This window comes from Lithobates pipiens, unplaced genomic scaffold (assembly GCF_037356315.1).
Source record: "Lithobates pipiens isolate NorthernLeopardFrog02 unplaced genomic scaffold, aLitPip1_a1.2 Scaffold_19, whole genome shotgun sequence".
Classification (NCBI taxonomy): Eukaryota; Metazoa; Chordata; class Amphibia; order Anura; family Ranidae; genus Lithobates; species Lithobates pipiens.
Window position 1 is genome coordinate 420,095,629 of NW_027507764.1, and position 16,333 is coordinate 420,111,961.

The window sequence follows — 16,333 nt, forward strand, 5'->3', positions numbered from 1 at the left end:
TAATTGGAAGATGGATGGAGCCAAATACAGGGCAATATTAGACGATATATTAGACTGTTAGAGTCTGCAAAAGACCTGAGACTGGGCCGGAGGTTCACCTTCCAGCAGGACAACGACACTAAACATACAGCCCAATGGAAAGGTTTAGATCAAAGCATATTCATGTGTTAGAATGGCCCAGTCAATGTCCAGGTCTAAATAAAATTGAGAATCTGTGGCAAGACTTGAAAATTGCTGTTCACAGATGCCCTCCATCCAATCTGACAGAGCTTGAGCTATTTTGCAAAGAAGAATGTGCAAAAATGTCACTCTCTAGAAGTGAAGAGCTAGTAGAGACATCCCCAGAAAGACTTGCAGCTGTAATTACAGCGAAAGGTGATTCTACAAAGTATTGACTGTATATTGGCTGAATATAAATGCACGTCACAATATGAATGCATGAAAACCATTTATCATTTTCTTTCCACTTCACAATTATGTGCCACTTTGTGTTGGTCTATCACATAAAATCCCAATAAAATACATTTACGTTTTTGGTTGTAACATGACAACATGACAAAATGTGGAAAATTTCAAGGAGTATGACTACTTTTTCAAGGCACTGTATATGCAGCTATAATTGGATACTGAGACCAGTGTTAGAGCTGAAATGCATAGAGGATGTATCATCACTCTGAGGTTGAATATTGAGCAGGCCTTCAGCAGAGCGAATGTTTGCATTGACTCCCTGATCATGAAGAGCTAAAGTGATTATCCATATAAAATTCATATACAATCTATGCATGTACACCAATAAAGTGCAACTTTGTGAGTAATCCTCAAAGCACAGCATTCTGCCTGTTACAGGAATCTCCTCTCTCTAATTTCCAAACAATTCCTTTTGCCTTGTTGTATCCTTCACCTTGATACATTGCAGCTTCTTTTGGGGAATCCACTTAACGAATAGTGTGAATCTCTTAAAGTATATCTAAAGCTGGGCACTGAGCAGAAAAGCAGACAGGGCTATGAGAGTACACTCGGTGAGGGTATAAAGTTAAATGGGTGCAATATGACTGGCCATAGACAGATCGAAATTGGACTGGTTCAGCATGGACTGGCCAAACATCAAACAAGGTGTGACCATCCCTGCTTGACAGAACTAAATTGTTAGATTAACTTTACTCAAAAGAACAAGTTGAACATTTTTGCCAATCAGCTGCAACCATTGATCAGTGTATTCTGACAGCTCTGGGTCCTGCTGTCAGCATACAATGTTGGGGTAGGAGTTTGATACCTCAATCTACCTCATTTGTGTGGATGTAGGAATCTTAAGTCTCCAGTTCTCTGTCCTTTTAATATTTTACATAATACAGTACGTCAACAAAATGGCACGGCTGCGCAAAACGTATGGGTACGTTGTCTCCTTTAAGAGCCGCTGGAGGCGTGCGTGCACCCCACGGCGGGGGATTGTGGCTGGCCACCTGTGATCACAGGCATGAGAGCCAGAACCGGGATTTGTGTGTGTAAACGCACAAATCCCGGTTTTGTCAGGGGAGAGGAGACAGATCGTTTGTTCCTAGTAAGTAAGCCTCCTAGTGTTAACCCCTTCCCTACCAGTGACATTTACACAGTAATGAGTGCATTTTTATAGCACTGATTGCTGTATAAATGTCAATGGTCCACTGTAATGTCGCAGTACCACTAAAAAAATCACAGATCACCGACATTACTAGTAAAATAAAATTTAAAAAAATGCCATAAAAATGCCATAAATCTTTCCCATAGTTTGTAGACTAACTTTTGCACAAACTAATCAATATAGGCTTATTGCAATTTTTTTTACCAAAAATATATAGAATATATATTGGCCTAAACTGATGAAGAAATTCGTTTTTTGGTAAATTGTCGCTTTTTTTTGTTCATAGCACAAAAAAATAAAAACCGCAGAAGTGATCAAGTACCACCATTACACAGCATTGCATGACCGCGCAATTACCAGTTAAAGCGTTGCAGTGTCGAATTGTAAAAAAAGTGCTCTGGTCAGGAAGGGCTTAAAATCTTCCTGGCCTGAAGTGGTTAAATATTTTCTATTGTGAATACAATATGGGTTTATGAGATCTGCAAATCATTGCATTCTGTACCGCCCTCTTTTTTTTTTTTTTTTAAGTACAGGCCCTCTTTACCAGATTCGTATGTGCGCATTAGAAACCCAGACTACTCTGTTCGCAACTGACGCTTCCCAAACATTATGGCACTACCTGACATACGAGGATACTACCTAGCCTCCCATCTGGGGCAAATACTTGACTGGAGACGGAATAAGATTTCCAAACTGTGCGTACAAATTGAACAGCCCCAAACTCGTATACCTTTAACCACTTCAGATCCGCGCTATTGCCAAATGACGGCATTAGCGCGGACCTACATTTTCAGGACTACGTCTATTGACGTCGTCCTGGTTACGAGCGGCCTGCGCGCCCCCTGAGGGGGGCGCGCGCGGCGCGCTCTGTGATCGGCGAGTCCGTGAGACTCGCCTGATCACCGATCCGTGTAAGGGGTCGATCCCGACCCCTTATCACGTGATCAGCTGTCAGCCAATGACAGCTGATCATGTGATAGAACGGAGCCGGTAATCGGCTATTATTCCTCCTCGCGCTGACAGCGCGAGGAGAGAAAAAAAAAGCCGATCACCGGCGGCCGTGATCGGGACATTAGTCCCGATCATGGCCATCAATACAAGGGACCACCTGCCACCTGCCTGTGCCCACCTGCCTCCCGCAGTGCCATCCTGAAGTAAAATAAAAGAAAAAGTAAGTGCCCCCCGTCAGTGCCCCCTGTCAGTGCCCATAGTGCCCACAGTGCCACCCACAGTGCCACCCACAGTGCCACCCACAGTGCCACCCCACAGTGCCACCCACAGTGCCACCCAATCTGCCTCAAAGGTGCTGCACCCCAGTGCCGCCCATCAGTGCCCAGCAGTGCCGCCCATCAGTGCCCAGCAGTGCCGCCCATCAGTGCCCAGCAGTGCCACCTATCAGAGCCACCTATCAGTGCCACCTATCAGTGCCCATCAGTCCCATCTATCTGTGGTACCTATCAGTGCCCATCCGTGCCACCCATCAGTGCCACTTATCCGTGCCACCCATCCGTGCCATCTTATCTGTGCCCATCTTTGCCCATCAGTGCCGCCTTATCTGTGCCCATCGGTGCCGCCTTATCTGTGCCTATTAGTGCCGCCTTAACTATGCCTATCAGTGCCCACCAGTGCAGCCCATCAGTGCCCACCAATGCAGCCCATCAGTGCCCACCAATGCAGCCCATCAGTGCCCACCAATGCAGCCTATCAGTGCCGCCTAATCAGCGCACTTCAATGAAGGAGAAAAATGACCCGTTTGCAAAATTTTATAACAAACTATTAAAACATGATTTTTTTTTTTTTTTTTTTGCATCTTTTTTTGTTTGTTTAGCAAAAAATAAAACTCCGAGCTGTAACTAAATACCACCAAAAGAAAGCTCTATTTGTGGGAAAAAAATGATAAAAATTTCATTTGGGTACAGTGTTGTATGCCCGCGTAATTGTCACTCAAAGTGCATCAGCACTGAAAGCTGAAAATTGGTCTGGGACTGAGGGGGGTTTAAGTGCCCAGTAAGCAAGTGGTTAAAAAGTGCACTGTGGTGCTACAGTGATCTCCCTCATGGTCTGAAGACACCCCCTAATAGGTACTACTTTAAGACATAACCAAACTACCGCCCACGCATCCCTCACATCCAAAACCCAAAATTTGAACAGGGCTTACACCCTGCGGAATGCACTGCTCTCAGAGACTCTGACCACGACCATGCAGCCAAATTTATCACTGAGGGGAGGTGGCCATCCATCTCAGATCTCACTGACCCATCAGGAACGTACTAACTCCCCTTCTGGAAAGCAATACAATTACACCATTTCCTCCCTACAACCCAAGACTTTGTGCTCCAGCAGACTTCATTCGAAGACCTATGTTCAGGAACCGACCCACTAGCCCACATACTATCCCAAACATATGCACTGTTAATCACTCCAAAAGAACAACCACACTTGCCCTGTCTAACAAAATGGGAAAGAGACCTAAACTATAAGTTTTCAGTAACATATTATCACTCTGGCCCTTAAATCCTCTCTCTGTACGAAAATGCAAGAAACTAATTTCAAGCTACTCACCCACTGGTACCTAACACCTTCCAGGCTACAAAGATGCGTTCCCTCCTCTTGGAGCCACTGCTGGCGCTTTGCCGAAGAGGAGGGAACTTTGATCCATATCTTCTGGTCTTGCCCCAGGCTGAAGGAATTCTGGGGAGAGGTCCGTCGTCTCATTTAGAAGTTCCAAATGACGCCGCATTTTTTCTACTGCATCACTCAAAGATCTCTATTAAAACATATAGGAGGTCACTTGTGTGCCATTTACTCAATGCAGCAAAGGCGTGTATCCCCCTCCGGCCGAAACACTCTCCCCCAGCCATTGTACACTGGCTGCGGAGGGTGGAAGAGGTGAAGAAAATTGAGGATTTAATCCTCACTGCACAGCATAAGCAAGAGGCCTTTGAAAAGACTTGGGATATATGGAACATCTTTATATTCTCAGATGAAGGTCAGCGCTTGATGGGGATCTAACCCATCCCCATCTCTTTTGAGAATACGCTAACCCTGGTCACCGCCATGTCTTCTATACTATCCTTTTTCTTGCTCTCTCTGCCCCCCTTCCCCCTTCTGTCACATTCCTTGCCCCCCCCGGCTCCCACTTCAATAAACTCTGGGTCCCCCCCCATGGAAGGTGGGAGGAGTGGGGGGAGAGCGCCCCGACACTGCAACACCTGAGCGAGCCTTAACTTGAGCAAGTGTGTCTGTCGGAGACAGCCACTGCGTACAATATTGCTTGTTAGCATACGATCTGTGAACTGCTCTGTAGGTTTTCATTACCTGCTTAATCTATGTAGTAGTATGGTTTTGTACACTTTTATATTTGTAATGTGGGGCCCCACCCTGTTTAGAGTTGAATAAAATTCATATTTGAAAAAAAAAAAAACATTGCATTCTGTTTTTATGTAGATTTTATAAAATGTCCCAACTTTTTTTGGAACTGGAGTTGGATTATCAGCACCTATGCACCCCATGTCTGCTCCCTGCCTCTACGATTCCACGCATCCTTACCTATAGCGGTATGCAGTATAAGCCAGTTCACTCCAGCTTTTACCAGTGACCTAATTTTACTTTGTGCACTTCTGGCCACTCCCAATGCTTTTGTATGTTTTGTGTCTGATTGGGCTGTGTTACCCACTGGCCTGTGAATCCAGGTTCCTAGTGCTGCAATAGACTATTACCTGCTTACCTGATCTCAGTTCCCATTAGCTTGCTCAGGTGAATCGGGGGGGGGGGGGCACAACCTGAGTGTCACCTGCAGCAAAGCCCATCTTCACCTTTAGGAGCTCTGATGAAGCTAAGGTAGCTCCTTAGACTCTTTGCCTTGCCCCTGCCTTGCCTCCTTGGGCTCCCACCTCCACTGTACTGTACATGCAGGCATGCTGAGCTTGTCCACCTGTGCCAATGAGTATCCTGCTCGCCATGTCTCCATGCAGTTCTCTGTTTCTCCTCCGTAGCCACTGCCACAGCCTAGCCCCATCTGAGAGAATACCTGGAAAGTCTGCCCCCTAGTGGGAATAATTTATAAGATTGCTTGGGCTGTCGGGTGGCATTATCACTTGCAGTGAAATGCACTGTGCCTGCTTAAATTCTATAAAATCAATCTGTGTATTAATTAGTCTAAGGCCAAAAAAAGTCAACCACACTCTGATATCCCCCCCTCCTGAGCAGAAGAGACCACAACTTCTGCTGAATTTCCCAATGCATTAGCATATGTTAGCCTATGTATCTTCAGAAAAATTATCAACCCTTTTTAAAGTCTCTACCAAACTGGGGAAATAAAAAAAATTACATTTTAGACATACCAGTTCTGATAATATTGAAAGTGATTTATAGAAACTGATCATTCTTAACCAACACTTTATGTACTTCAATTTTGTACTTACCTGTATCCAAGCTCTTCACTGTGCTTAATCATATGTAGAATATAGGATTCTCGGCTCGTTCCCGTGAGCCCAGGCAGTAAAAGGATTGTAGGTCTTGTGCTGGCGTCAGGGTAAAGTGTATTATCATCATTACTAAACCAGTCCAGTGAAATCTGCCCTCCATCTGCTGTTTTAATAAGCTCACTGTAAGACACAATAGAGAAAAGTACACCACTTTAATTCGATTTCTGCAACCAACCTATATGCTGTACCAAGAAAAACAATGAGATATCAATGGAAGGAATAGGAACAGCTGAATTTAATGGCTCTCAAGGGTCTTGCTTTTCTTTTGAGAGCCTTGTATTTTTCCGTTGACAATAATGAGCTGTGAGTTTTTGCTGTGGCACAATACCTAAAACTACTGGATTATTTGAATCAATACATCTACAATTACTTTGCACACTGAAGGAGTAAGTACCGAATTGAGCACTTGCACCTGAGCCCCCTGTGCATGGGGAAGTTTCCTGAAATGCTCAGTGTAGATGGAGGTCATCAGAAGAAACAGCCTGGAAAGGCTCCTGATTTGCATATGGAAACAAGAGATTACAAACACAGTAGGGTGATGCATCCAAGTCGCAAAAAAAATACTGAACCTGGACTTACAGGAGTCCTTATCATAGTCCATGACCATCAGAAACATTCATTATTTTTGTTCTTAATTCTTCATTTAGTGCTATGCGTCAGAGTACACCAACATGTCATGACAACAAATGTGGGTACAGATAGAGCAACAAAGGCAGTATGCAAGAAATAATGAAACATCATAGTACAAGACATTACAGGACTGTTGAGCACCTCTTAGTACAATAGAGGCTTGCACCTCATGCAGGGTTGTTATTTAATCCTTTAAAACGGAGCTCCACCCTAAAGTGGAGCTTCCGCTCATTGGAACCCTCCCCCCCCCTCTGGCGCCACAATTGGCACCTTTCAGGGGGGAGGGGGTGCAGGTACCTGTACAGTACAGGATATAGATAGATAGATATCTGCAGAATCTACGCCCCTTTCCGCAGAATCTACGCCCCTTTCCGCAGGTCCCCCGCTGTCTGCTGGGAAACACACGGATCCCAGAGACAGCGGGGACCATCCTTATTGCGCAGCGCGACTCGCGCATGCGCAGTAGGGAACCGGGAAATGAAGCCGCAAGGCTCCACTTCCTGATTCCCATAGCCAAGATGGCGGCGGCAGCACCCGAGAGACGATCGAGAGATCGGCTTCGGGTGCCGACGGGCGCGCTGGGTGGGTAAGTGTCACTATTTTAAAAGTCAGCAGCTGCAGTATTTGTAGCTGCTGGCTTTTAAAAAAAAAAAAAAAAAAACGGCGGAACTCCCGCTTTAATGCCTAAGACTATTTCTGACATTTGTTGCTTACAAGTTCTAATCTGTATTTTTTGCTAGAAAATTACTTAGAACCCCTAAACATCATATATATATTTTTTTAGCAGACCCTAGAGAACAAAAATGGTGATCATTGCAATTTTTTTTAGAATGTGAAAGACAAATGTTAGGCCGAGTAAATAGATACCCAACATGTCACGCTTTGAAATTGCGCACACTCGTGGAATGGCAACAAACTACAGTACCTAAAAATCTCCATAGGGGATGCTCTAAAAAAAAATTTACGGTTACCAGGGTAGAGTTACAGAGGAGGTATTTTGCTTGAATTATAGCTCTCGCTCTAATGATCGCTGTGATCCCTCACATGTGTGATTTGAACACCGTTTACATATGCGGGAGCGACTTCCGCATGCTGTTTCTTTGTGAGCTTGCAGGGACTGGGCACTTTAAAAAAGATTTTTTCTCTTATTTATTTGTTTATTTTTTCTTTACATTGTCACTTTAAAAAAAAAATTCTGATCACATCCCTTGTGACAGTAAAAGGTGGTGACAGGTACTCTTTATGGAGGGATCGGGGGTCTAAAACACCCCAAATTCCTCCTTTGCCCTTCAAAGTATTCAGATCGCCAAAAAAGGCGACTCTGAATGCTGTCATTTTTTTTAATTGGCGCCATTGGCATTCAAGTAAACCGGAAGTGACGTTGTGACATGTTTTTACATAGGAGACTGGAAAAAAGACGTTTCCAGGTTTGTTCCAGTCTCAGCCAAGCCGGCAGAAGTGCCGGATTGTGAATTGGGTCTCCCAGTGGTATGCGACCTCGGCTTGAAGGGGTTATACTGGGGCGATGCCTGCAGCTGCAAGCTTCACCACGGTACCGCTTTTAGAGCGGGCGGTCGGCTCTTTAGGGATAAAAACCGATGTGACGAAAAGTATCCTAAATGAGCGGGAGGGGCCGACCGCCCGCTCTAAAAGCGGTACTGTGGTGAAGCTTGCAGCTGCAGGCATCACCCCAGTATAACCCCTTCAAGCCGAGGTCGCATATGTGCGTACGGTCAGCGTTAAGCTGTTAAAGTGTGGCACAGCGTTGCCCTGCCGGGATCTAGAAAGAGATTGTGACACCAGAATTCTCAACCAGGCAGGTTGAGGGGCTCCAGGGAGCTTGTGTCACAGAGAGGAAACTGGCTTTTCAGTTTTCCTCAGTGTTTGGTAAAGTCTGTTTTGGGACCTGGAGCCTGGAGATTTCAAAGTGATCCAGGTGGAATGAAGTTCATCCATTCATGGGTCTAGGTATTCAGAACTACCAGCAAGGGAACTGGTCAGGTGTGTGCTGGGCTAGTAGTTGTGACCTGAGCATGATTTTGGGCTCCACCCAAGCAGACAGGAGGTTGTTGCCCAGGGGTCAGGAGGGCTAGAAGAGAGGTGTGAGCCAGAGCAGCAAGGGGGTAGTTGTGTGCGCCGAGTTGGTGAGTGTCCAGTCTGTAGGAGACAGACAAGGGCCTGGAATCTAAGAGCAGAGCGGCAGTCCTGTGCAAGCCAGAAGGGTCGGATGTCATTTATTTTGATGGAACAGGAATGCTGAATAGCCTTGCGTGGGAAACTCATGTTTTGTGTTTTGTCTGGAACTTTCTTTTAAATAAAAATGCGCAAGAAAAAGAAGAAAAGCGAGTGGAGGTAGCCTTAAAATCTCTACTCTTGATGCTAGTTCTGAATGAATGAATTAAGTATTTGTATAGCGCACAACGCAAACTGAATCGCCTCAAGGCGCTGTGAAGAGCTTGGTTGTCCAACATCTAGAAGAGGAGGTTCTTGAGTTTTTTTCTAAAGGCCAGGTGGTTTCCTTCCAGGCGGATGTTGGTTGGTAGAACGTTCCATAACCGAGGTCCTTGGACAACGAATGTCCGACCCCCCTTTGATTTGTACTGGGATTTGGGCACGAGGAGGAGGTTTTCGTTAGCTGATCGAAGACTGCGGCTTGGTGTGTAATAATTTATTTTCTCAATTAGGTAAAGGTAAAGTGACAACGTAAAAATACCAAGTGCATATATATTAAGAAGGTAGCTAGAAGGAGCAATGCAGGAGGTTCATTTGGTACAACGGATGTCAGCATAACTTCCGATCTAATTATACCCTCTGTTTCAACGTGTAACTGCATTGTTTTTTTGTAGCTTCCTTACCAGTGCAGTCCTACGTTGTCACTCCTTTGGTAGATGCTTAGCAGTAGACTGTACTACTAGCTCTTCAATCAGCAGGAAATATTACTACATAGACAGTGCTTTCTCAATGCCTCTTTTTGTCTTTAATTGCATTGTTTGCCATAAAAACACAATTACACTTATGTTTTACTTTATGGTTACAAAAGCCTATCTGTAATACTGGATGTGTGTGACATACACCAAACAAGTTACTAAATAGAACTCAATCTAGAATTCAATCCAAGAATGGAATTGCACGTATTCCCACATTCTGTTAACTGCAAATCTCTAGACGCCCACTCCTCTGAGAAAAGGGAGCTGACTGTTTTTGATGCATTCGTGCTACATGAATATATGAGGTACTTATATAAATAGGAAAACTGTAGGACATAGTCATTCACAAAGACAAAAGGAAGCTTTGTTCAGCATGTCAGTATTCCAAGAAACTACCGTATACATCAAAATGGCACTGGTAATTATTTGTGATGGATGTCATAAAGCATCCGTTACAGATATAATTATGTTGTGAATATATGTTGTGTTAATGCTGACTCGTTAGGTAAAGATTAGTGTAGTAGATCTCCCACATGCATGTTAGCAACCAATTTATTTATTATTCTATGAACTTTTACAGCTCTAGACTTCCCATGAATGATTCATGTGCAAGTCCAGCGATAGGGATCATCACAACATAGTATCTCCTTGCATGGTTTATTATTGCTAGCAGGCCGCTCTCACACCATCACTGCATTTCCAGGGCTATGGAGCTGCCCTTACTATACTTCTATTTTGCTTTGTGTAATTGCTTCCACCAATGAAGTGACTCTAGAGGTGGTCTGGAGAAGAAAAAAAAAGTTCTGCTGGCCTTCCAACAGTTTGTGAAAATTGACTTCGTCAGTTTTGAAGGGTTTTCTTTAGTCTTTGTTTTTATAAATCAGCTCCATTGTGCTTGGGAATTAGTGTCTGCTGCTCCACAATAAGGAAAAGGTCTAACATGAAAGTCAAGACATACCATAGAAATAGTATTGGACAGAGGGACACCTGTTATGTAATCTAGTATTCATTGCTTCAAGTCTGAAGTGCACATACCACCACACATTCCTTTTGGCCCGTCACCATGATGGGCAGCTTCACTGGCCAATAGGATTGTGCAGGAGGTAGAAAGGGGTGAGCATCTTTGGCCCCATAAGGAATTTTGAAAGCTTTGCATGTTGAAACAGCCTGAGGTTTGGCCACAATAGAAAGGTTTTGGGGCCTCTAAAGTATGTACAGACACTTCTAGATGCATGTACTTCATACCGGACATAGTTTCTATCCCTGATAATCCTTACATAACAGGGAGGGAAGGGATGGGGTTATGAGTGGTGAATGACCATCCCTCACTGGCCACCCCTTTGTTCTTCTCTGTTGATGGGAAGGAAGGTATTGACACCACTGGAAGGTTCCACTTCCTTTATATTTCTAGAAATAGGAAGCCATGGCTTGTATGGATCCAGACTGTGGTGGCATGGTGAAATGGCAGCTTTTTTATTACAGTGCCACGATATAGCAGACTAAAAAGCAACAATTTTAGGGCTTTTTCCCCACTCGTATTCATCCATACATTAAAATAACACATGTTCTGCCCATGGAGGAGTTGTTTGGTATAACAACATACACAAACGTATTTTACCTCTTGGCTAATTAGTTACACAGTTCTGTCTACTACTCCTTAGGCTGAGAATGGGACGGCTCTGTCCTTTCCGCTAATGAGTAGCACTAAACGTTCTTCTTTTTAAAGAAAAAAATAATAATTCTATTTAGCAAGTAAAACATTGACCAGTAAATTTTCTCTTTTGTTTTGTATCTCTGCAGAAACACAAACATTATTTTCTCTTCACCGCCCACCATCTCCAGATGAGCACCGCTTCCTTAAACTTCCTGGGTTGGGGAGAAAGCTCCCCGCACACTCCGCTAGATGAGAAAGGAGAGCACAGGATGTAAGCTGCTGTCAGTTACGTGCTTGGAGGAGGGTGAATCATGAGTATGACTTTTCCCATAGGCTTTGGTGGGGGCCAGCAGAGAGATTTCACACAATGGTGGTTCAGTTGATAGAGCCAATCAGACCCCTTTCACACTGGGGCATTTTTCAGGTGTTTTTCCAGGTGCTTTAGCGCTAAAAAAAAAGCGACTGTAAAGCGCCTGAAAGAAGCCTCATCTGCAATCCCAATGTGAAAGCCTGAGTGCTTTCACACCGAGATCCCTTTCACACTGGGGTGTTTTTCAGGTGCTTTAGCGTTAAAAAAGCGACTATAAAGTGCCCGAAAGAAGCCTCATCTGCAATCTCAATGTGAAAGCCCGAGTGCTTTCACACTGAGGTGCTGCGCTGGCAGGGCATCAAAAAAAGTCCTGCAAGCAGCTTCTTTGCAGCTCTTTTGGAGCAGTGAATACACCGCTCCTAAAGCGCCCCTTCCCACTGAATTCAATGGGAAGTGCCTGCAAAACACCTGTAAAGCGCTTGCAAAGTGAGCGCTTTTAATCCTTTATTTAGCCACTAGTGGGGGTTAAAAGCACCCCAATAGTGCTTGAAAAACACTGCTAAAGCGCCACTAGTTTAAGCGGCACAACTGGCAGCTTGAAAGGGCTCTTAAAGCACTAGGGCTTTCACCTTGGGATTGCAGATGAGGCTTCTTTCAAGCACTTTACATACGCTTTTTTTAACGCTAAAGCGCCTGAAAAACGCCTGAAAAAGGGTCTAAAATCAGGAGCCTGACAACAAAAAATTCTGGCAGAGGAAAAGCAAAGGAACCACAATCTTGAGATGAAAGAAACAAAAAACAAGGGGAAAATGCTGAATTCTGTAGCATTATATACATTTTACTTTTGAGAGTTTCATTTCACTGGGCCTCTTGTCTGCCCACATACAGACTTTGCTCATCTCAGACACCTTGGTCTGTTCAGACGCAGACTACCTCTGTTCTTTCAAAGTCTCAAACTCTCCCAAATGTCAGTCTGGTTTGGCGGCGTGTGTGTGTGTGTGTGTGTGTGTGTGTGTGTGTGTGTGTGTGTGTGTGTGTGTGTGTCAATAGTAATTTCTATATCCATGTATGTTGTGATCACAAAGGTGCCCATCTATTAGTTTTTGAAACTAGCAATGCTCCCTACTGAAACCACTGCTTGTGGAGGCCTGTACACATGATGCAAAAATCGGAAGAAAAATTTCATCCGACAAACGATCTGCCGATTTTCTGATGGTTAGTATGGCGATTTCAACAGCTGATTACAGTCTTTCGACAGACAAAAGCTGGATGTGCAGACAATAACATTTTTGTCGTACATAAACTCAACGTCCAATTTTCATTTAATTAGTACAGTTTTTGTAAAAAAATGTATAAAAAATAAGCAGAAGATTACGCATGCTCAGAAACGAAGGAATACATACAAAACTAGTCAACACATTACATAGTACATAGTTACATAGTTAGTAAGGTTGAATAAAGACACCAGTCCATCCAGTTCAACCTGAGTGAATGTCTACAATTGTCCCTATCCCTGTACATTGCACACTCACATTAGTCCCTACCCTCATGGAGCCCACAATCCAAGGTCCCCATTTATATACTAGGGCCAATTTTGGACAGAAGCCAATTAAGCTACCTGCATGTCTTTGGAGTGTGAGAGGAAACCCACGCAGGCACAGGGAGAACATGCAAACTCCAGGCAGGTAGTGCGTGGTTGGGATTCGAACCAGCGACCTTTTCTGCTAGGTGAGAGTGCTAACCACTACACCACTGCTCCGCCCTTACATTTTGTGACTTCTGAAGTTGTATTCTGTCGTATGAGAATTTTTGTATGGAGAGTAACCTTTTCACTTTTGATATGAGACTAGCATGCAACAAACTGTCCGAAAATCTGATTGTGTGTACTAGGTTTAGCTCTGCCTGGACACATGCTCTCCGTGTCAGGCTTCAAGATGCTCTTGCAGCATATAGGAGCAATGACTGGCTAGAGAATAGTCTTCTGCGGACAACACTCAACCTGTCTCCAATCAGAGTTAAACCTGTTCAGGGACCCATTCCCTGCTCAAACAGACACTAACTGCATCTTTACACAGTGAAAGGCGTCAATGAAATCTATAAAAAGACGGATATTCTTCACCATATGATAAAAGCTGCCAGGACAATAATAGCCCGAAAAAAAAAAAAAAGAAGTCCTACAATAGCGGAATGGGTCTGTGAAATGAATGAAATACAACATATGGAGGAACAGATAAGAAGAGAATGTAAGGAGTCAAATGCCAAAAATATGGCAACAATGGGAAGAGTGTCGGTTCTTGACAAACATGATACAATATCACAGGATTTTATTTATAGTTATAAAGTAGGGTATATGAATGTATATTTATTTGTATAAATTGTGTATAAAATTTATAAAAAGAGATCAAATATACAGTGAAAGGCCATCTTTCTGTCTCAACTTCCCTCTAAATAGACTATACATATCAGCAGAATGAATAAAGGAGGCACAATATAGGCCCACTTTCCTGAGACTGTGGCCTCCCCATCCCGGGTTAGTTTTAAACAAATATTAGTAACCATTTAGGTAATTTGTATTAAGGCTGCTGCCCCTTTAAGGGGAAGAAATAAGGGAATCAGGAAGAGCCAATAAGAGGTTCGGAAATATTCTGGAAGGACTGGGATAGGTTAGAAAAAGGATAGCAGGAGAGGGGTTTTCCCTCTTTTCCCATGGCCAGAGAAGAAGATAGGAGCTCCCTCCCTCCCACCCCAGTGGCAAGCACGTTTTTGTGGTAGGGTCACCCTGGATTTCTAGGGGGGGGGGGGGGCTGTTATTTATATTTAAATATGTGGAATGCTGCTCGAGTTCTAAAAACTGAGCAGAAAGAAAACTGTCTTGTTGAATTTATGATGTTATGCGATATAATAAAAGAGTTACGGATAATACATTGTGTAAACCAATAAAGGTGCCGCGGACAATTTTTTTGCCAAACTAATGTTTCATGTATTATTCATTTGTTCGTTATTCAACTGCTTTAGTCAATACGACTTCATAAACTGCTAGCTTAGAATATGACACACCATTCCTGCAGGCTGAATCAGCACTATCATGAGTGCTCCTTCCTGTCTATACAGGAAATATATGCATGCCTCCAACTGGATGTATATCATGCCATCAAGAATGTAAACCTCATATCAGTATATAAACATGTACAGATACAGGTAAATTGTAGTTTCTTTTATTTTGCAGCAAAGAGGCAGACCTTTTTTTCTCCAAAATACGTAAGCGTGTGTGTTCCCGTGGATCAGAAAGTCCGACATAAGTATTTTACAGCTCGTTCACACCCCATCCGTTGAGTTGCGTTGATCTCCATACATCAATAATCGATGCAAAGGCACGTAGAAAAGAATTGTTTTCTATATGCCATGTACACAACATATAAAGTGCATTTGAAAAGTATTCAGAGCCCCTTCACATTTTTACAATTTTGTTATGTTGCAGCTTGACACTACAGTTGTTTAAATTATTTTTTTTTCCTTTCTTTAACCACTTGCCTACAGGCCATTTACACCCCCTTCCTACCCAGGCCATTTTTCAGCTTTCAGCTTTGAATGACACTTGTATGCAATTGTGACGCAATTTGAATGACAATTGTACGGTCGTGCTACACTGTACCCAAAATTTTTTTTTACCATTTTCTTCACATAATTAGAGCTTTCTTTTGGTGGTATTTTAATCACTGCTGGGTTTTTTATTTTTTACAAAAAAAAAAGTCCAAAAATGTTGAAAAAAAAATAATGTTTTTTTACTTTTTTCTGTCGGTAAACTTTGTAAATAAGTAATTTTTTGCCGTCACTGATGTGTGCGGATAGGCTGAACTGGTGGGCATTGATGAGGTGGCACTTATGGGCACTGATTAGGTGGCACTGATGAGGAGGCACCAATATGCTGCACTTATGGACACTAATAGGTGGCACTGTTAAGTGAAACTGATGCGCACTAATAGGTGGCACTGGTGGGCACTGATAGGCGGCACTGGTGGGCATTACTGATGGGCATTGATTGACAGAAGTGATGGGCATTGATGGTCAGCATGATTGCCAGCACTGACTAGCATTGCTAATGGACACTAGTGGCACTTGTGGGTACTGATTGCCGCCACTGGTGGGCACTGATTGCTGGCATTGGTGGGCAATGATTTGTGACACTATATTGCTATATTGTAATCAGGTGACGATCAGTGCCCCGATTACATTCTTAGATGTCCCCCTGCATGGAGATGCCGGTGATCGGCTCTCTTCGCCACACACCCTGTCAGTGTGAAGCGAGGAGAGCCGATTACCGGCATCTCTGTTTTTTACATGTAGCCGGCTGTGATTAGACACAGCTGATCACATGGTTAAAGAGCAGCTGACGTGGCTCTTTACAGAGATCAGGGGTCGTGCCATGTCCTAGCAAAACGGAGCAGCCGATATCGCCGCGCTGCGCGCGAGAGCAGCCGTTCTGGGACACAGTCATATGGCGCGTCCCGGAACGAGAGCTGCCCCGCCATCATTTGACGGCGGAGCGGGCGGCAAGCAATTAATCTATACTCCATAATGACAAAGTGAAAACAGAATTTAATAAATGTCTGTGAATTTATTAAAAAGAAAAAACTGAAATATCACATGTACTTAAAGGGGTTGTAAACATTTGTGCTTTTTCACCTTAATGCATCCTATGCATTAAGG

The 16,333-nt window shown here is 43.6% G+C and overlaps 1 protein-coding gene across 2 annotated transcripts in view; it reads right to left on the bottom strand.

Moving 5' to 3' along the window:
• ABHD3 (abhydrolase domain containing 3, phospholipase) overlaps positions 1-16,333 on the bottom strand; it is a 120,681-nt gene that overhangs the window by 78,672 nt on the left and 25,676 nt on the right. For both annotated transcript variants that reach the window (XM_077492555.1, XM_077492554.1), the window contains exon 3: positions 6,043-6,225. In XM_077492555.1, the coding sequence (XP_077348681.1) occupies positions 6,043-6,225 (183 nt within the window). The remainder of the gene's footprint in view (positions 1-6,042; positions 6,226-16,333) is intronic.